At 37.9% G+C, this 21,774-nt stretch overlaps 1 protein-coding gene across 1 annotated transcript in view; it reads right to left on the bottom strand.

Moving 5' to 3' along the window:
• Window positions 1-456: 456 nt before the first annotated feature.
• Window positions 457-21,774, bottom strand: part of LOC139734669 (uncharacterized) — a 31,717-nt gene continuing 10,399 nt past the window's right edge. The window contains exons 2-5 of the mRNA XM_071645457.1: window positions 20,659-20,978; window positions 20,113-20,259; window positions 2,253-2,392; window positions 457-481 (exon numbers count right to left, since the gene is read on the bottom strand). Coding sequence (XP_071501558.1) covers window positions 457-481; window positions 2,253-2,392; window positions 20,113-20,259; window positions 20,659-20,978 — 632 coding nt within the window. The remainder of the gene's footprint in view (window positions 482-2,252; window positions 2,393-20,112; window positions 20,260-20,658; window positions 20,979-21,774) is intronic.

Raw genomic sequence — 21,774 nt, 5'->3', positions numbered from 1 at the left:
GAATGGGGAGTGAGTTCTTCCCAGTACAGAGAGTTCTTGTTATTATCCTGACAACTTGATATGATTTGTAATCAAATTCTACATAGGATTCGCTGTCATGTGTGCCTTCATGGCACGTGACACGCTCTCAGTTGAAACATTACAGCCATAATACCATAATGATCGTTACGGATGCTTAGTTTACGAGTAGAAGGGGGTCTGTATCTTGACATTTTTCTCCAGAATACTGGCTGATGTGTTTAAGAAAACTTTGAAATTACCCGACGCTTCGCTTCATCTCGATTGTTAACATTTTATACAATCCAGTTTGCAATTTCTTAAATAGTCCTGAACCCTGCCCCCACCGTCGATCAGCCAGTGATCATCGTATGCCACAAGTGTCACCTTCTCTCGATGCATATTCCTTTCCTTTTTTTTAAAGAAGATTGATGGCTATATCATGTGCACTTGATATCATCATGAAGATGCGCTGTTAAGTACGCTAGAGAATACAACAATGGAAACCGAAAGGAATACAGGGAATTATATGTTACATTGGCAGAAGACTATGTTATGAAAATTCTCTCTCCAGCATTACAACATCAATAAAGGAAGCCGTGGATGAAAATAAGCATGAACATATTCTTTCACGTAGAAAGAAACGACGTTAATGATTCAATTTTTGGTTTTTGTTTTCTCCGTCAGACACTTGTGCTGTTTAATTAATTTTCGGAGCAATCAATCAATCTTGATCAGGAGGGTTTGTTGATATTAAGTCCTGCAAATTCAAGATGATTTTTTTTTTGGTTGAAATAAATTCTATCAACGTTGCAACAAACTTTTCAGCGTCTGATTACTTCATTTTGCTTTTAAATAGTAGAACAATGCCATAACATCTGAAATGTTAATAATAAATGCACTCATAATGACTCGGGAAATTTACATTTATATAGAATGCAAAATAAACTCCACAATCCGTTTCATGTCAGCTTTGTAAGGATTGCTAAGGACGAGGCAAACTAAAAAAAAAAAACAGGTCTATTAGAGTAAGCTACATGTATATCGAAAGCGAAGAAAAATAATTTTTGCCACAACGACTGCGGTGGACACTGCTGTGTAGGCCCTACTTTATGATATGCATCAGGTAATCGTTTGATAGCGTGTATACATGTATATAGGCCTATTAATATGTGTTATTTTCACATCCTGCATTTCCTGCTTTCATCTCTTTATTCGTTTCGAGAGTTCGTAAAGCCATTATCACATTCTTAATCACCTCTGCATAGTAATCGATTATTGTAATTAAATCTTGGCCCACCATAAAAGCACGATATTACTTGCTCTGCTTTTGTCTTTGTCGTTTCGTCTTTCCCTTGGTCAAAAGTATACAAGATCGTAACAGCAACAGATAAGAGATAGTTAGTGTTGCTATGAGCAAAGTTCTTTTACTAAATAATAATAATGTGTGTGTGTGTGTGTGTGAGCGCGTGTGTGTTATTACGTGTCTGCCTGTGCTCGGCCCTTGCTGTAGAACGTCACTACAATTTTTTGTTCATTTTTGATGTACTTTTTGCTTTTAATGCTAATCGCTCTATATTGCTTTCTCAAATTTAGTCTTTTATGTATAATGTTGTTGTGCATTACAGATTTCCTGTACTTCTCGGTAGAGCGGTAATGTCTTGAAGGCACAGCTGAGCAGCTTAGGCACTCCGGCCGTATTTTGACTGATTATCATTTATGAATTGTTATTCCTGTATTATTGTTCTCCGCTGAAAAGTATACAAGATCGTAACAGTCAACACATAAAAGATATTTAGTGATGGTATGGACATGATATCATAACATATGTGTGTGTATGTGTGTGTGTGTGTGTGTGTGCGTGTGTGTCTGCCTCTGTAAGGTCCTTGCTGTATAGAACGGTTGCCACACATTTTTTGCTCACCTTTGGTTGTATTTCTGGTTTTAATGATCATAGCTGCGTACTGTTTTCTGAAATCTAGTCTTTTTTGTACAATGCTGCTGTGTATATGGTTTTCCTGGACCCCTCGGTAGAACATTGTCTTGAAGGCAGAGCTGAGCAGGGTAATGCAGCCGTATTTCAGTTAATACTGTTTTATTTGGCTTATCGTTTGTGTATTCGTGTTAAGTTGATTTTATGCGAAAAACCCAAATACGATGCAATATAATACATGACATTGACATCAAGACCATCTCCGAACTGCGATAGCATCTCTTCTGCAAGCATATGGCAGAAAGGACAAGCTGCAATGTACCTCCTACTCTTGGAGCTGTGAGACAGCATGTCCTGAGAGTCCACATTCAAGCCAGAGTACAGGGATAGACCAGAAGTGCTCTGCAGGATCCTCAGTGGGATCCCCTGCAGTACGGCTACCGCAAGGAGTCCGATGGCCAGCTGAAACGAGCCATGACAGACACACTTCCAGCTCTACTGACTACCATTGAGATGGTTGGTTTTCAACGCAAAACAGACTTTTTCTTCTACCAGATGTTCTTGCCGAAAGAAGAACTTAATCTGCACTGATCTTTGGCGGTGCAGCAGTGAGTGTCAGTATGATGAGGACACTCAAAGCAAGGCTAAAACTGTTGATGACGATGAAGGAGATGTACAAGGACAGGAAGGGTGGTTCCTGAAAGATTAAACCCATTTATGCCATGACGTGCATTTTGTTTCTTTTCGGACACAGTCTTAGTGGGATATTCATGTTTGATCACTCATAAAACAATCATCACGTCAGTGAAACAGAAAAGTCATTCAAGTGAGTTGATTGATGAATTTAGCTGATTGTTTTTAACCATTGTATTTTTTTTTGCCTGTGCGATAGCGAGTGTCAGAATGATGAGGACATTTAGAGCAAGTATGAAACTGATGATGACGACAATGTATACTATATGTAAAGAAAGTTGCCACAAAAAATGAACCCATTTTTGTCATGAGGGGCAAGCCGATTCTAAGGACACTAAGTGGAACATTTAAGTCCGATTGCTTGAAAACCAGTCCATAAAATAGAGAATGTCACCCAAGCGAGATATGGTTCAAGCTACCTTACGGATCTTTTTTTTTTCTTAAACATTCTCTGTTGGTGCAGCAGTGAGTGTCAAAATAACGAGCACACTCAGAACAAGTATGAAACTGATGGTGACGATGGTTGAGATGAGACTGTAAAGGAAGTTTGCTGCCTGAGAGATTGCACCCATTTCTGCCATGATGAGCATGTTGATTCTTTAAGAAATAGCTTTCTTTGTCTTTGGAATTTTTCTTCTACAAGGAATGTTGGCTGGTTAAAAGATTAACTCCATGTCTGTCATGAGGAGCATGTTGGTTCATTGTACATGGACACTGACTTATTGGAATGTTAAAGGACAAGTTCACCTTCATAGACATGTGGGTTGAGTGAATGCAGCAATATTAGTAGAACACATCAGTGAGAGTTTGAGCAAAATCGGACAATCCGTTCAAAAGTTATGAATTTTTGAAGTTTCTGCTCAGTCACGGCTGGATGAAAAGACTACTATAGCTTGTGATGGCACATGAGTACAACGATATAACGAAAGAATAAAGAAAATTCAACATATTTCCATTTTTCTCCCATAAACAAAAGAACACTTGACTTCTCTCTTTCAGAAGGCAGGGGGGAATAATATTACCCTTAACATACGTCAATAGCAAGTCGAAGAAATGTGCACTTTATTTAAAAAGTAAAGTTTTGTGAAATTCTCTTTTTATTTTCCTTATATAGTTGTACGCATGTGACATCATACACTGTAGTAGCCTTCTCTTCCAGTAGTGACTGCGCAGATACTTAAAATATTCATAACTTTTGAAATGAATGTCCAATTCTCCTCAAACTTTCACTGATGTGTTCTACTAATATTGCTGCATTCTCTCAATCCTTATGTATATGAAGGTGAACTTGTCCTTTAATGTCTGATCTCTCATAAAACAATCAATAAAGTGAAAATTGTCAGTCAAGTGGAGCTATGGAGGAATCTTATGTTTTTTCTCTACCATCGGATTCTTTCGCCCTCAAAACTGGTAATTTAGCTGTTGAAATCAAGTTTCTATAGGTTATTTAGAAGCCGAGATATTATAATAATTATTAAAAGAAAACTAGTTTTACGGCATAAATTTTGTAAAAATCCAAGAGACCGGCCATTATATTATTGGTATAAGGGAAAAGTGAAACAATGTTTATATAATTGCTTATAGAAAACAACGTTTCCAAAAATGTGCCGTTTTGATACCCTTCAAAAAAAATTAAACATATTACACTGATTGCTTGGATATCCAAAATAAAATAAAACAAAGTAAAACAAGGCGATCCAAATTATAAAAAAAAAGGAGGGGGTCCAACCTTCTATATTAGGATTGATTTGTTTTACTTGGTTCTTGGATATCTCAACCATTTCAAAACCGATTTTCATTAAATGAACTTTGAATCCATCTTAGAATTACTTACTCTTTCATATTTCATAATGTGGGAGGCGTCTCATTATCTCTCAAAAGGATATGAAAACCTGAAACCCCACCTCAACCAAATTACACCATCCCTTTGAGTCCCGTAACCAACTTTTGATTTTCGACAGCCACCATTCTGCCAGACCGATGAAAATCACGGTGCACAGTGAATAATGCAAAATAAGATCAATACGGTGTGCTATTGTTCTGCGCTTTTTTTAATCTCTTCTTTATTTTATTTTTTTTTTTGTCGGGGGTGGGAGAGGTTGTAGTCAATTATGAATATCGCCAAACGATTTTAACTTGCATGGCACTTTGTATCGACCACAAAATGATGACAGAGAAGTGAAACCTTATCTTTCCATATTCTTGTGGTTATCAGTTCAAAATGACGATTTGTCATATGATTACGAATATTTTTCCTACGTTGAGAAGAAATGAGATGTTCTGCAGTAATTGCAGTGAAACTTGAAGAACATAGCTCCTCAAAGTTCAGATGCGTGTAGCTGCATGCCAAAGTCAGACACTGTCGTGCCACAGCTTGTTCACGTTTAAATACGCGTTTTTACCTTTCTCGAAGTGTGGCTACCAGTTAATGTGTACTGGAAAGTGTTAAAGCAGGAATTATTTAAAGGGTCTGCACGAAGTCAAAATGACGCCTCTTCAGGAGTCTGTGCGAATCAAGAAATCCCCGTTCAGCAGTTCGTTGTTACTCTGTCTTGGGGTGAGCATCGGATTTAGCTATGCGATTCTACCTGGTCTCCCGACAAGATCCGATCTGCATCATAGTGCCACCAGTGGTGATATAACGTACTCCTTCAGCCGATTCTTCCTAGCCTTTTTAATCTTCACCATGGAGGTGACAATTGTGTATTTGGTCCGCATACGAGAGCGTCTCCATGTTGAGCAGAAAGTCTTTTGGCCAACCAAATGTGAACATTGTGCGAGTGTGGTAGCATTACGGTCACAGTCAACTCTGATGGGAAATTCAGGACGGTTTCCGGCATCTTCAAACAGAAGGGATGCAAATCAGCAAATGAATCAACTTCCAAAGATTGACTCACAGAACCGAAATGACCAGCTAGAGGATGAAGAAGCACTGAGTAGTAGGCCTACTTCATCACAAGAACTAATCTCCGAATCTCGACAAATCACGACAGTTGACGGGGTAAAGTTGCCGCTTGATGATCGTGACAATAGTCTTCATACTTGCGGAAATGCGTCTTTATCATACTCACATGAACAAGAGTCTCAGTCCATCCAAGCGCATCCACGGCCAATGAACGTTGTGGTTCATCAGGAAATTCCTCTCTACTCAAAACCACACAAGTCACTTTTGCACGTCCTGTATGTTTTCGTTATTCTGTGCCTGATGAATATTCCCTTGCAGCTTATCGGCGTGATTTTGTGTATGTCAGAAAATACCAACTCTTCGCTCACCGCTTCCCTTGTAGCTCAACTTTTGGAAGATGTAGGTTATACCACCATAGTAGTTGTGGCAATGTGGCTGTTTAACGTCTATTACGAAGCTGCGTTTGTAGATGATTGCCTGTTTCCTAACTTTCTTGCCATTTTCTTTTCTGGTACGTGCTGGATAGTGGTTCAAAAGACCTTATTACCACTGTCTGCGTTCATTCAGTCACCTTATATCGCAGTAGGCTACCCGTGCCGTCTAAACGGAACGTTTGGGCAGTTTCTGATTGTTGATGATGAGGTATTAAATCCTTTTTACGCAGAATGCGGAATCATTGCAGCTGGAATCGTATGGCAGATGTGGTCATCCATTCTACCAAAATCGGCTCTTCAAATAGCTGATGATCGGGCTCACATTGGATGTGTTTATGGAGTTCAACCTACACCACTCCTTAGTTCTTTGAAAAAGTGCCTATGCAACAGGACTAACCAGGCATGTGCTACTTGTACGGAAAATCTCCCCTTACTTCCAAAGGATAATCCACTTTCCAGTGTTTCATCTTTCCTCAAACGCAATCTCGCGATATTAATTGCATTCTCTGTCATGTATATAACATTAAGCGTAATGATTCTCACTGACTATTTTCCGCAATTGTCTAAAACTGTTGCGGTCTGCATTCAGTGGTGCTGCAGGATGGCATGCTATGTTCCTCTGATTGCTTTGTGCCACTACCACGCTCACATTACAAATAGTGGTGGTGACAGTTTTACAGTGAAGAGCACTGTATCCGTACTCCACGGGCTCATTGAAAGTCATGATCGCATCCTCCTTCTCAGCTGTGGAGGTATCTTTGTGCAAAACACCATTCGCGTGACAGCGGGGTTCGGTCTTATCATAAACATTCAATCATTAGAAAGAGATGAGGTCTATCTCGCATTTTTCATGCTGGTCTTCGCAAGCTTCGAAGTGTACTCGTTGTGGACGATGACTTCGTTCCTGATGGTCGTTCAGCGGCAACAGAGATCGACTGTGGAGCGGGCCAAGTGGACCCTATCGTGTCTAATGTACATGTCCGTGATTAACGCCTCTCAGTGGTTAATAGATACAATCCTTATTGAGTCAGGCGAGGAGTTGCAGGCATACTACGGATACCCAACGGGAGAACTTATAGGGGCGCTTCTAGAACCTGTGGTCTCCCTATACGGCCTCCATGCAGCAATGGTCGCATACGAGGCATACACATTAGTACGCGCACAGTTAATGTAGATACTGAGTGCCTTCTGTATAGCACTTTTAGGGAAAGTTGGTAGCTTGTTTAAAGAACTAAAAATGAAAGTTAAAGAAGCAGTAGTTTTCCCAGCAGATTCAAGTCCACATAATATAATGACGTTTAATGTGTTTTACAAATTGCACGCTTAAATCTAAGTGTTCGTTTAAGTGTAAATGCAATGAAATCGATATCTGTATATTCAAAAATGAGAGATGATTTTATATGAATTTCCATATTATGTACTGAATTCTTCTCTACATGGAAATTACTGCACCAGCTCGTAATTTTCCTAGCTCCTTTTCATGAATAGGACTCGCATTTTTCGTTTTTGCTGTTTTACTGTGGCATGGAGCTTTTTTATGATTGTACAAATTGTAATTCGTAGGAACGGAAAAGCTGAAATACTACTTGACCTTTGACTCAGAGACAGTGTGCCCTTTTAATCAGTGTTGCTGCAACTAAACAAAAATAGTTTCGTTTCGTTTCGTTTTGTTTTGATTTTTGCTTTCTGCCTCCCTTAATAGACAAACATCTAACTTGTTTAAAGGCAGAAAAGGGGGATGCAAGGACACTTTAAATACAAAGACAGATAGATTTTCAAAGGGTTTAGAATGATTATAAAGTCATCACCAAACAGAGGGATACAGAATCTTTTCAATCATACCTCATTCTTACGCATAATTGAAATAATAATGGAGATGATATTCAAAATATTACATAATATCATTTAAGTATTTTGCTTTGTTTTCAGCAATGGTATGTAAGTTATCTCATATTGATTGAAATGGGTACATTTTTTTCTTTTTTGCGGTTTGTTTGTTCACACGTTTGGTAGAATTGACTTTATCTACTCTAAGTAATTGTCACATATTGGCTAATCGAACCGTCTTCATTTATTTTCACTTTCAAGTATCTGTAGAAATCACTCAAAATATTTCGAGGCAAAAGCCACTTGAAGCCCCGACGAGAGGCTCCAACACAAAGCTGTAAATGCATATTAGAACTGTCGTTATCACTTTATAGTTCATTGTGCAACTGTTGTGTAAGAGATACAAGTGTATTATTTGAACTCTGAAAAGAGACAATAATGAAATATACTTCCACTAAGCAACTTCAACACAATGCACCATATTATAGGTACGAGCAATGGTGTGTCATATTACTGAAAAGGATAGAAACTTCACTCTTGACAATACGACAATGTGAAATTCTCAGTCATAGCCCATTTCCTCTTTGTGATGTAGCTGAGAAATCAGGAAATGAGATGTTCAACAGGGAAGAGAAAACACACATGATCCAAATGTCCTTCTAGAGAAGATTCTCATGACTTATGTGGGTAAAGTTGTCAGTAAGAGCGACTTCCCAAAGCATAGGCGACTTTTGTGAACTAATCGTATACCACCGAGAAACTGTTTATTTGGAGTAAATTGAAATCATATTACGGAGTCAATATGCCTGGTGATAGGTCTTGTGGCGTTTCGTCTCCACACCACTATAATGCTACGATGTTTGTTTGCTTACTCGCAAGCATCGGTATCTGTCTCTCTTTCCTCCCAGCTTTTACCCTGAATCGGCAGCAGGACAGCTAATCGGATATCAGGTTGTACGTCAGAAAAATATGCACGGTTATCCTTGCACTCACCGTCTCTGCATCATTTGTTTTTCTCTTATGGCATCGGAAGAAATTGCACCGAGAAGGACGTATTCTATGGCCGATGCGCTGCGGGCACTGTGCCCGACTTATTAGTCTTCGACTGGAAGGCAGAACGCCAATGACAGACCCATACAGGAGTAGATTTACATCGCAACGGAGACCTCGACCATCTCCATCGTCGTCTGCTTTACCACTGTCTCCGCATGGACCTGACCAAATAGACCCAGCCTTTTGTAGTCAATTCGGCAATATGCTTGTGCCTGACATTTCATACGGGTCAAAAGGTGAAGAACATTTTACAGATAACAGCTCGCAGGTGAGGGAGAGGTATTTTACTCCGCGTCATTCTTGTTGACGACATGATACGATCAACACCGACAATTCTCCTGCCGCACTAACCGTCTTCAACGCTCATCGTTCTTTGGTCAATTTATTCACCGTGTTTGGCGTTTTGGACATCGTTAGTAGTGTATGCTTTATCATAGCGAGATTTGCATGCTGGGATTCAAGTGTGATTATCATAAGTGATAATCTGATAACTGTCGCTAATGGACTAACGATTTTCCTGGCAATATTGTTCTTTACTCGCTATCATGATGCCGTATTTGTCGCAACAACAACAAATTGTTTCGTGGTCGCAGTACTTCTGTCCTGGGGACTGTGGATGTCGGGCGTAGCGGAGGTCTCGCCACTGCTTAAAGTCATGAATTCTTCGCACCATCTAGTGTGTCATTTGAATTACACTGTTGACGGATTCCAAGAGTTCGCAAAATCAATGCAGTCAATGTACAAAGAATGCAGCATCACTAGTGCTGCAATTTACTTGCATCTATGGAACGCTCTGATTCCACAGACTGCGTTGAAATTGAGTGACACCGATTTTCAACACGAGGAAATGCAGGGCCAGAGTCTTTCGTTGAAGCTGCGAGCTGTAGGACAAACCTGTAGATCCTATTTTCATCACATGGCATTGTGCTTGCCAAGCCAAATGTTCACTAGGGATGAATCGCTTCAGATACTGGTGGGGCCGTCTTCAGAAATTCTGAAGCATGTATACAAGAGCTGGACGATTCTCTTTTGCACCGGACTCGTCTACTTCATAACAAATATCACTTTTGAAGAAATGCCCATCAAGCATTCTTCAAAGGAATTCAAGACTACAATTCTTTATATCATAGGAATTGCCTATCTTGTCCCTCTCTTCATTCTGCTGGTAAATAAGTCGTACAACTTTCCTAAGACAGTGTTTCGAGGAAGATTTTCCAAAAGAAAATTTAGCGGTCACGAGATCCTTCTTCTGCTCTGCACCTGCGGAATATTTAGTCAGAACTTTTTTCGTCTTTCTGCAGCTATTGGTGTCCTTACAAGAAAGGATTCGCTATCGAGCGAATATATACTGCTGTCTGTCGCCGCAATCGTTTACTCTCTTGTCGTCACGATTATCATCTGGCTTACAACGGCTTTCCTATTGAACATCCAACGATACTCCCGGGCGAATCTTCGGAGAACCAAGTGGAATCTCTCCTGCCTCATTTACATCATTGTCATGAATGCAACGGAGTGGGTAATCCAAAGTTTTATAATAGACAACTGGGTGATTCACACTTCGTTCTTCGGTAAAACTACAGCGTATGTGATTGGTGCTCTTTTGGAGCCCTTTTCAAGTTTGTACCAGTTGCATACTGCGATGCTAGCCTATGAAATGTACAAAAATATTATGCAGGAAACTAAATGAAATCCTGTTGACATTACTGGTCCTGCAGTTGCAGATACCAGTAAGCTGAACAATGATTTGTATATATATATATATATATATATATAAGCAATATAGTTTTAAGTTATTACACAGAATTTTACCATTTAAAGAAAATTTAGTGAAATGGAGAATTATGTCTGATATGATTTGTAAGAAATGCAACGAAGTTGAATCGATTTGGCATGTCTTGTTACATTGCCCAGATACGAAGTTATATTGGGAAAAAATATCAAATTTTATATGCGCTTATTTTCATATTAATATCACTGTAAATGAACGAATGATATTAACAGGAATAGATGTAAGAGATAAATCTTTGATGTTGTTAAATTTGATATTAGTTTTTGCCCAATACACGATTTTTGGTTTGTATATACTTAGCAATTATACCGCAAAAGCAACGAATGTATAGGCATTATTGATTAACTTTAGAACAGAGCTCATTATTAATTTAAAATTTCTAGTAAAAAAAAAACTTACTTGATTTCACGAAAAGGCAACTTCATGAATTAGAGCAGAAGTTGAATCACATAAATGATATTTGATTAACTGTGGATGAGGAAATTAATATGTTGAGGTAATGTCACACTTATGAAGTATTTTGGATATATTTGAAGTATGAAATTTCCAGAGGAATCGAAATTCATGTGATGATTATGATTTTGACAATTTATTGTTCTATGTTCGTATATTTTGTTCTCTGTATATCTTCTGTGAAGCTTTTTAGATATTTGAAATGGAATAAAGTCCCTCGAAGGAGGATAAAGAAAAAATATAGTGTGAAAAGAAGAGCCAGGTGGACGCCATTAATAAGCCATCCGCCATTAATAAGCCCTGATGAAGGTCCGTTTGGGACCGAAAGCTCGGCGGCAATAAACAGACACGTTGACCTAGCTACGTCCACCTGGCTCTTCTTTTCACACTGAATGTAAATAATGAAGGCCATACACTGGTACTGTAAATGGTCGATACCCCTTCTCACGCTCTATATATATATATATATATATATATATATATATATATATATACTAGGTGTTTCAAAAAACATTTTCCACTTTTGATTCTTGATAATTCAAAAACTATAATTATATCAGATAACACTGTCATTGATATGATTGATAGCTGAATAGTGTACAATTTGGTTTAAGGTGGTTTAAATATGAAAGCATAAATAAGTTTCATGAAATCCATGATTAATTTCACAGTTAGGTTCCAGACTTTGCTCTATTTTCAACCCTCTATACAAAATTTCACTTTGCACAGGGGTCAATGGGTGTGTACGGGAGTGTGTGGTTAACACCCTGACAATGGTCCTGAACAATGGCCAGGGTTTGAATGCTTCATTATTCATTCATGAGAAATTCCACTATCACAGCTAGTCTTTATTCAGCATCTGGCAGTATCTGTGTAAAGTCAAACGCCTGTCGATACTGTCGTCGAGTCGCGTCAGTGCTCTCCCTATTTCTGAAAAACAAAATTACAATGAATACTTTCTGTTCTATCGTAAACGTGGTGACAGGAAGTAAAGAAAATCAATTAGAGTAGGGACACTTGTGTATATGGAGCCTTAAATAAATCTACTCTGAAACAAATCGCCCCAATGATAAATGCTGCTGAACTCTTTACCAAAAATGATCTCTTTTTATGGAAAAAGCGAAAAGTTTGTCAGACTATTAATTAGTAGACAGTTGTATTAAAATGAGGAACTTTAGATCAATTTTATGCTTATTTATATCCCAAATTTAGTGATATGTGAAGCAAAATTTGAAAATGATTGACAGCTGGAATGAAATGTGGTGTTTGCAAGCACTTTAAGCGTGCATGAATTCAGACTAGCAGTGCCCAGGGCAATCCACATGAATTATTGATTAAGCATTCGTGTAACAGGAAGCGCCAGACTGACGCCTAGTCAACAGGTGGTTCAGGCATGTCCATTGTTCACGGCCATTGTCAGCACACACTCACATACACATCATTGGTTCCTGTGCGAAGTTCAATTTTTGTGCAGAGGGTTAAAATTTGACCAAAATCTGAAACCTAATTTCAAAATCAATCTTAGATTTAATGAAACTGATTTATGCTTTCACGTGCAAATCACCTTCAACCAAATTGTACACTATCCAACTGTTACTCATATCAATGACTGTTTTATCGAATGAATAGTTTTTGAAATATTTATGATCAAAAGTGGAAAATGTTTTTTGAAACACCTAGTATATATATATATATATATATATACACCTATATAGGTCCATACATAACCGAGTCTTATTCATTATATTATCAGAACAAAGCATATCAACACGATATTTTTATTTTAAGTTAACTACAGGCGGAGATGTGACTTATCTTGTTTGATCTTAGCAAAATATGAATAGAAATTTATCACACGTCAGCTTGTTACTGTCACAAGACAGTGGTTGAACCAGATTATGAGTAATGTCACTCTTGTTCAGAAAACTCTTCCTTTCGTGATTAATGAAAATAAAAACCTGTATCCTTCACGTGACAAAAAAGTCTAAGAGTAGCAAGCGAGGCTCAGGAGGAGGAGGTTTTAGATATATGATGCACAGGTATTTGTATAGCACAACATATGTTTAACCAATGTAAGATTAATTGTAAGGTGATCTCATCATTATGTCATCCAGACCGAATATTGTGTTTCGGAAAAGAAATTATACTTTCTTCTTTTCGGTTTAACCCGTTTGATGCCTAAACCATTCTTTATCTATGTCATTGACAGAAGTACACTGTATTTTAGAAACAAAGGGTAAACGTGAAATTCCTGAACTTAACTCATGATGTTTGAGATATGTGTTTGGAGCGCATAGCATTGCACTTTCGATTTTAAATAAGTTTCTACAGTGAACTTGAACATCGACTGGTTATTCACAGTAAGAAAATTATGTATTACCACACATTATAGTTACAAACGTTTCTTGATAAATCTCTCCTTGTGTGGATTTGAATTTACCGCATCTACTTTTACTCTCAGTCTTGTCAGTAGTTACTACGCCTGTAGCACAAGCCACTAAAGTAATATGTCGTCTCATTTACGAAGTTGAAATTATATTTGGGTTGTACTGAGTGAAGGAAGCACCAGTTATTATTTGGTTTTTTTTTTTTCACAGCGCTCAAGGTGAAAATTATTTGGCACAATGGCAGTCGGTGTGTATGAAAACTCTTACTTCAAAAAGTATCATAACTGTTATTGAACAGATGAATCTTTGCCAAGAGTAGTCAGTCTCAGTTGTATCAGTGCACGGTAGTGGTTAATGTTGTCACTGTGTTTTTTTTTTTCTTTCTTCTTTGGTTCAGTATTTTAACAATTTGTTTAAGAGTCCTCTTTTTTCTGTAGTCGGATGCACTGTATTAGATATTAAATATTTGTGACCGTGCAACTCAAAACGAACATAAAGTCGCACACAATGATTTTGCGTGAAGACTGAAAATAAGTGAAATGGATCAACCTAGCCGAACTTGACTTTTTCATACTTTCTGAAAGAGCGGGTCTTCTCTTACATTATGCTAAAATTTGGTATCATAAAATGGGCAGGAAAGTGTGTTTTTTTAGCAGTTTATATCAAACATTTTTGGTAGAATAGTGTGATTAGGTGTGTCTTTAGAATCCCTTTTTCATTTCTGAAAAACCTTGTCCACACTCTTCACTTTCAACTCTAATAACTCTTGCAAGGATAGTGCTACTGCTTTGAAAGTTGACATAGAGTATACCCCCACCCACACATAGTGTGTAGGGGGGGGGGGGGGGTATATAGGAATCACCCTGACGTCGGGTGGCCGGTCGGTCGGTCGGTCCGTCGGTCGGTCGGTCGGTCGGTCGGTCGGTCGGTCGGTCGGTCGGTCGGTCGGTCCGTTGCTAAATCTTGTGGGTCGAACTCCTCTCTCATTTTTTGAGCAATTGACCCCAAATTTGGCATGTGTGACCGCTATCAAAGGTAGATGTGCAAGACATCTTTTTCGTTAGTATCGCGTAATGCGTTGCCATGGCAACGGCATATTCTCGTAAAAACTTGTGGATCAAATTACTCTCTCATTTTTTGAGCAATTATCCCCAAATTCAGCATGTGTGACTGCTATGAAAGGGAGAAGTGCAAGACACCTATTTCGTTAGTATTGCATTATGAGTTGCCATGGCAACGGAAGATTTTCATAAAAACTTGCGGATCGAACAACTTTCTTATTTTTTAGCGTAAAATTTGGCATGTGTGACCGCTATCACAGGCAGATGTGCAAGAGACCTTTTTCATGAGTATTTCATAATGCGTTGCCATGGCAACGGAAGATTTTCATAAAAATCTTACAAAATGTTGTGGATTGCTCTACTCTCTTAGTTTTGTAGCAATTCAGTTTGAGTTTGGGATATGTGATCAATGTAATGTATATTTGTGCAAAACACAATTGATGTGTTTGGTAATGAATCTGTTGCCATGGGCAACATTATTTTTTTTACCAATTATACAAAAATGTGTGGATTAGCCTAACTCCGTCAGTTTTCAAGTATTTGGCTGAAAAAACAGGCACATGTGACCACTATTGTATGTAGATGTGCATACTTACTCTTTCGTCATTGTTGATCAATGTGTTGCCATGGCAACAGCATAGTTTAAATGAAAATCATACAAAAATATTGTGGATTCAGTTAACTCCCTCAGTCTTAGAGCATTTGACTTGAAATTTGGCACACATGACCACTATAGTGTATAGATGTGCAAACTTAATTTTTCGTGAGTCGTTAGCAATGCGTTGCCATGGTAACAGCTTTTGTTTACCAAGAAAACATGCAAAAATATTGTGCATTCAGCTAACTTCCTTTAGTATTCGAGCATTTAGATAGAAATTTGGCACACATGACCACTGTGGTACGTAGATGTGCAAAGGTAATCTTTCGTCAGCGGTGATCAATGCGTTGCCATGGTAACGGCATATTTTGAATGAAAATCATACAAAAATATTGTGGATTCAGTTAACTCCCTCACTCTTTGAGCATTTGGCTTGAAATTTGGCACATGCAACCACTATAGCATATAGATGTGCAAACTTAATCTTTCGTCAGTGGTCAACAATGGGTTGCCATGGTAACAGCAGCTTTTCACTAAAATGCATACAAAAATATTGTGGATTCAGGTAACTACCTCAGTCTTTGAGCATTTAGCTTGAAATTTGGCACATTGTGATCACTATAGTACGTAGATGAGCATTCATAGTCTTTGGTCATTGTTGATCAATGTGTTGCCATGGTAACAGTATATTTTGAATGAAAATCATGCAAAAATATTGTGGATTCAGTTATCTCCCTCAGTCTTTGAGCATTTGGCTTGAAATTTGGCACATGTGACCACTATAGCATATAGATGTTCAAACTTAATCTGTCATTATTGTTGAACAATGCGTTGCCGTGGTAACAACATTTTTTCACCAAAAAACGTTTGGATCCGCCAACTCCCTTAGTCTTTGAGCATTTAGCTTGAAATTTGGCACACCTAACCACTATGGTACGTAGATGTGCTAACTTATCCTTTCGTCATTGTTAATCATTGTGTTGCCATGGTAACAGCATAGTTTGAAAATCATATAAAAATATTTTGGATTCAGGTAACTCCCTCAGTCTTTGAGCATTTGGCTTGTTTTTGGCACATGCAACCATTATTGTAGTACAGAGATATGCAAACTTTGTATTTCATCATTGTTGAACAATGTGTTGCCATGGTAACAGTGCATTTTGAATGAAAATCATATAAACATTTCGATTAGATCCTAACTCTTTCTGTTTAGAGCATTTTGGCTTCATATTTGGCACATATTACCTCTACATTACCTAGATGTGCAAAACCTCTTTTGTCAGTGTGGAAAATGTGTTGCCATGGTAACAGTATATTTTGAATGAAAATGATACACTAATATTGTGAATTCAACTAAGCCCCTCATCCTGTTAGCATTTGGCTTGAAATTTGGCACATGTGACGGCAATGATATATAGTTGTGCAAACTTCATTTTTTCTTAATATCCAACATTGTGTTGCCATGGTTACACAATTTTTAATAAAAACCATAGAAATCGTCAGTTTATTTATCTTGCTCACTCAGTTTTTGAGCACTTGACTTGGGATGTGGGACATTTGACTAACAGTGAGCAATACATTTATTTACTGTTGGACAGTGCATTGCCATGGTATTTTTTTCATTAAAAAGTAAAAAAAAAATCCTGTTTGAGCTAATTTCCTCAGTTGTGGGTGGGGGTATATTAATCACAATGAGTGATAGTTCTAGTTATGGACAGAATGTGTTAATGAGGCACGCTTAATTTCAGTTTAATCTGATAATCCCTTCATTGTTGTTACTTTGGTGGTTTACTTCCTGTTTTTCGTCCCATTCATCGCACAGCCAGCACGGTTTAGTAAAGATTAAACGCTTGAATAGACACTGTACTTTAGAGCCTCTTTTCTCAGTTCACACTTTTCCTGAGTTTGTGATTTCTTTCCAATATTTAGATAGGTTAGGAGAGTCAATTTGATTTGAATTATACATCAATTTAAAGCTTAAAGTCTGCTCTTTCAGAATATGGTCTTAACTAAAAATTCATGTCTGGCGACTTTTTGTTTGTTTTGAGGTGCAGGGTCACATTTTTATATGCTGATGTGAATGTCTGTTGTACATTCTAGTTGTTAATTAAAGTGATGCACTATCGAAAGTCGAATGTCTGAGCAGAACTGCAACTTTTGATGAAGTTTGTAAATTCACTTCGAGAAACAAAGGAAGTACAAAATATATGTGCGAAAATATGTACAATATACAAGAAAAACATTGCTTTGTTTTAATACAGGAATGACATGGAGAAGTAAATAAAGCGATGGAAAAGAGTGATGCACTAAAAAGAAGAGCTTGCAGACGTAGATCACTCGGTTAACAATATGCAAGTAACATTATATGCAAAATTGGTCGACACTTATAATGTGGAATAAAAATATAATTCAGGTGTTGTGATAAAAGGATACAGAAGAAGTACAAATGTAAGATAAAATGTCAGCATTTCGGCACAGACAATGTACATTGAGCCGTGTGCACCAGCAATATATGATGACAAGAAACTATACACATGCACACATAGTGGGCCACGCAAAGAAGAACTAAGAAGAGAAACAAAGTGCATATATGTAAAAAAAAAGATGGAATGTCACTGACAAGAACCAGGAATACAATGACATGGTAACACAACGAGAACAAGAAGGAGGAGGAAGCTGAGAAGCTGTAGCTCAGAAGCTACGCAAAATGTACATCTTGTATTCCAATTGTGTTTTTTTCTTTGTTTCTAAGTAGAGAAAAAAGAAATGTTCTGTTGTAAGTTCTAGCTCAATCTAATTCACAATTCATCAATTTCATAACATCCCATTCAACATGTTTACGGTAAGGTGTGAGTTTAAAGGAGGACACCAAGTGACTAAGTAACAAGGCATTACTATATCAGACTAGACAAAACTAAAACTGAACTAAAGCAATGAAAAGACCAAAAAAAAAAAAAAAACCAGTACTATTACACATTTTCTTCATTATTTCGTCCACTTCAGCAACCAAGAATGAGGTACATCACGAGCACCACAATGTTCTCATATCTTGTAATAGGTAATGGACTAGTGAGATAAACGCTTCGCTCAAGTCACATGAAGCAAGTATAAGTGTGTGTGTGTGTGTGTGTGTGTGTGTGTTTGTGTGTGTGTGTTTGTGTGTGTGTTTTTTTTTCCTGCAGGATACGAGTTATCCATAACATTGACACAGTAAAAGGGACATCGGATATATCGTTGAAGCAATAATCCAGATATTCACGAACAAAAAATAACGACCGATTTGAAATCGCCTCGACCCTGCCTATATAGGACTGCGCTATAGCCCCACTATTACATACTTGCTTCATGTTGGAACTTTATAGAGACAAGATAAAAACAGAGTGTTTTCTTTTTTTTTGGGGGGGGGGACGGAGGGGGCAATTCTATGATATTTTTAATTGTATGAAGACAAAAAATGATGCACTGAAATATACGTGTTTGTCATGATACACACATACAATTTTGTGCATCCCTCGAACTTGGCTTGGCGCGCATAAAAGATTATGCACTGCATATTTACATTTTCCATAAAATATAGCTTATATACATATTTTTATTCGCAAATTGTAGACTGCATTTAATGAAAGTAGGTAATACAAATTAAGATAAACTGTAATGATTATCATTCACAGACTTAGCTAAGAAAAACCTATAGTTTGATCTTTTCCTTAAAGAAATTACCGTGCCCTAACTTAATCTGCTGTCAATAAACCCATAAAGGGCAATTCCAAACCAGCTAGAAATTAAGTTTAAAAACAAGAATAAAGAGTGAAAATTATCTTTTAGTAGTTCTTGCAAAACAGTTTTTACACAATTCATATGCATGTGCCAATAAGAGAGCTGGTGTAAAAAAAAAAATTGCTCTAAAAGTTTGATACAATGTTATTCTTGGCTTAATAACTTTAAAGTAATGATCAGTCAGATACGTTGTATATCAGGCAGCTATCAGGATTTGAGATTGGGGAGTAATTGAGCTTTAACAATACCCTTCTCCTATACGAAAACAAAGAAACTAAACAAAAGAATTTAGGATTTGTTTACAAACTATAAAGAAACTGGAAGGTTAGTAAAATTGGTCATATACCGTAATGATAGTTTTAAGAAAAAAAAAAACGAAACCTATTTTCATCAAAATCATATCTCATATCGTGTACAATACCTTGTTTGATTGTTAGTTGGCAAATCGTAACATACCTATCATAAGAGAACATGTAATGCTTAATTTTGAGAAACGTACGTTTCACAAATAATTCATTTGATTTTCAAACGGTTTACAAAAGATATCTGTAATATAGATTTGAATCTCGTATCAGAATAGTAACAAAAGATCAAAACAAGGAGATGGTGAGTAGAAAGCTGAATGTAACAGATTGCTGCACCATTAATGGTGAAAATACCAAGAGAAGAGGGGGACGGGGGTCTGGAGAAAGAAGGTGAAATGATAAAAATAAAACATGTGAATACCAGAGAAGGGAAGGACATGGTACGCCAGGAGTAGAATATAATACAGGCGTATAACAAGTTTTGCAGAAATAGTATAAGGAGAGCGGTATTGATCGCACAAAATACATATTGAGCGCGTCGGTGGTTCATATTTCGCAAAGGTATCTGCCGTATTCAACCCTGACATATCTCTTTCTAACCGTTAATGTCAATAAATTTCACACACATGCACTTACTTATGACATTTTGTACCAATGACATTTTTTTTTTTTGGGGGGGGGTGGGAGTTGACCTGTTATATTTTCTCAGTCTGACACTGAAAGAGCAAACACTACATATTTCTAATGGGAACGTTGAATGGTCCCGTACGTCTTAGCGGGAATTAAAGCGTTTTCTTTATACCTGGATAACAAGATGTGATATCTTTCATATGCAAGCAGAGCGGTCATGAGTTCAAACATTAATTCTAGTGGAATCAGTAGAATATGAACAAACGCTACCACCTCCCGTTTGAAGAAGTTAACTTCCAGTGGCTCATAGCTATCACCCCAGCTATTCTTGAGCCACCGGGCAGCACTGAAGAACCCAAGGTACACCAAGGTCGCTAGAGTCCACTTGACCTCAGCAATCTTGGAGGAGTCCTGGCGCTGTACCCGATATACGAATGAAGATACCAGCCATGCAATCCATACTGCAAGGACTTTATGCACAAGATAGAGTAAACATCGAACGCTCCCATCTAAGAATAGTAGCGCTATGGCTGCCATGATGCTGAAAAGTTTAGAGATAAAAGTTCCGAAGAGAGAGATGAGGTATAAGAGATTATCACCCCCAAAAGCTGTTCCAGCGCAAGGTCCACAAACCTGCCGCAAACCTCTTGAAGCTCTCGTTAAATGATGCTGATATATAATAAAGATGATGACCGGTGAGTAAAACGTGACATTCATCACAGTTGCGAAGAAGAATTTGGCGTCTCCAGATATCATTTCGTTGGGAAAGATGGCAATAGCGAAGCGAGCACCAGAGTAGATTGTAGCAGCACCTACGGATACTCTCAGGACACGGTGCAAAAATGGCTTGAGCAGTCTGTCTGGTCTGCTGCCTTCGTGCTGCAGCAACTGTCCCCCTTCCTCGCTGTCCCCTGCATGAGACGTTGCGTCTTCGTCATATCGTATGACATTCATCCTATAGCTTGTCCCGGAGTCCCTGGTGACTTGTTGTGACCGGGGAGGATCAAATGGCTGGATCTGTGGGTTGGATTCGCGTAGGTGAAGGGTGTGTTGCCTTATCATAGATGACCAAATGGTCCAAAGGAATACAGTACCGATTATAGCGCATTGTGCATACATCGACATCGCTGATGCTCCTGTAATGGTGATATGATGAGAACGATCATTAATACAATAGTTTAAGTTGCATGATACATTCAACATCGTACCTAGCTACTTCATACATGTTACAGAGATTAAACCTCATCTAAAGACTTTTCAATTTGAGTGTTACAAGTGTCTTATCAGATGAATTAAAAGTTGAATATTATACACACAAGTGACAACAGTCCTATATTACTTGATTTGATTTGATAGATCTCGTTTTGATTTACATATTTCCTGTATAGCATTACTCTACATGATCAATTTTCAGCAATGTCATCACACATAAACAATATGTTCATGTGTAATACTACACAACATTTTTATTTTGTACAATTTCAACAATTTTCAATACTCTACATCTGCAAAATATTTTCATGTGTCTAAATTTCCATACGACACGGTTGTAGTGGTCAACAATAAGCAAAAAGCTTGACTCTTTGGTAACCGAGTATCTAGTGCAATAAAACAAAGGGATGCAGCATGATGTTCGCGGGAAGGAAGGATAAGGAAAAAGATGGGGAGCAGGGGTGGGGGAGGGGTGATGGAAACCTCCCGATACCGGGTCTTATGCTTAAACATGGGTCAGAATGCGCCTTTATGGACCCCCTTTTTATGGAGGAACAAAGTGTATTTTGATCAAGCTACAGTTTTCCATACAACTTAACAGTACTTAATGTGGGTAAGAAGGAAAGGACTTTACGATCGAATGCGATGATGGGGCTTCGGAAATATTGGTGGACACAGTGGAATTTATGTCTTAATTATGTCGCCATTTCACCTAAGATT

The sequence above is a fragment of the Diadema antillarum genome, unplaced genomic scaffold, assembly GCF_040938485.1.
Source record: "Diadema antillarum isolate AM-2024a unplaced genomic scaffold, OU_Dant_1.0 seq00000538_RagTag, whole genome shotgun sequence".
Classification (NCBI taxonomy): Eukaryota; Metazoa; Echinodermata; class Echinoidea; order Diadematoida; family Diadematidae; genus Diadema; species Diadema antillarum.
This window is presented reverse-complemented; position numbering and strand designations above follow the sequence as displayed.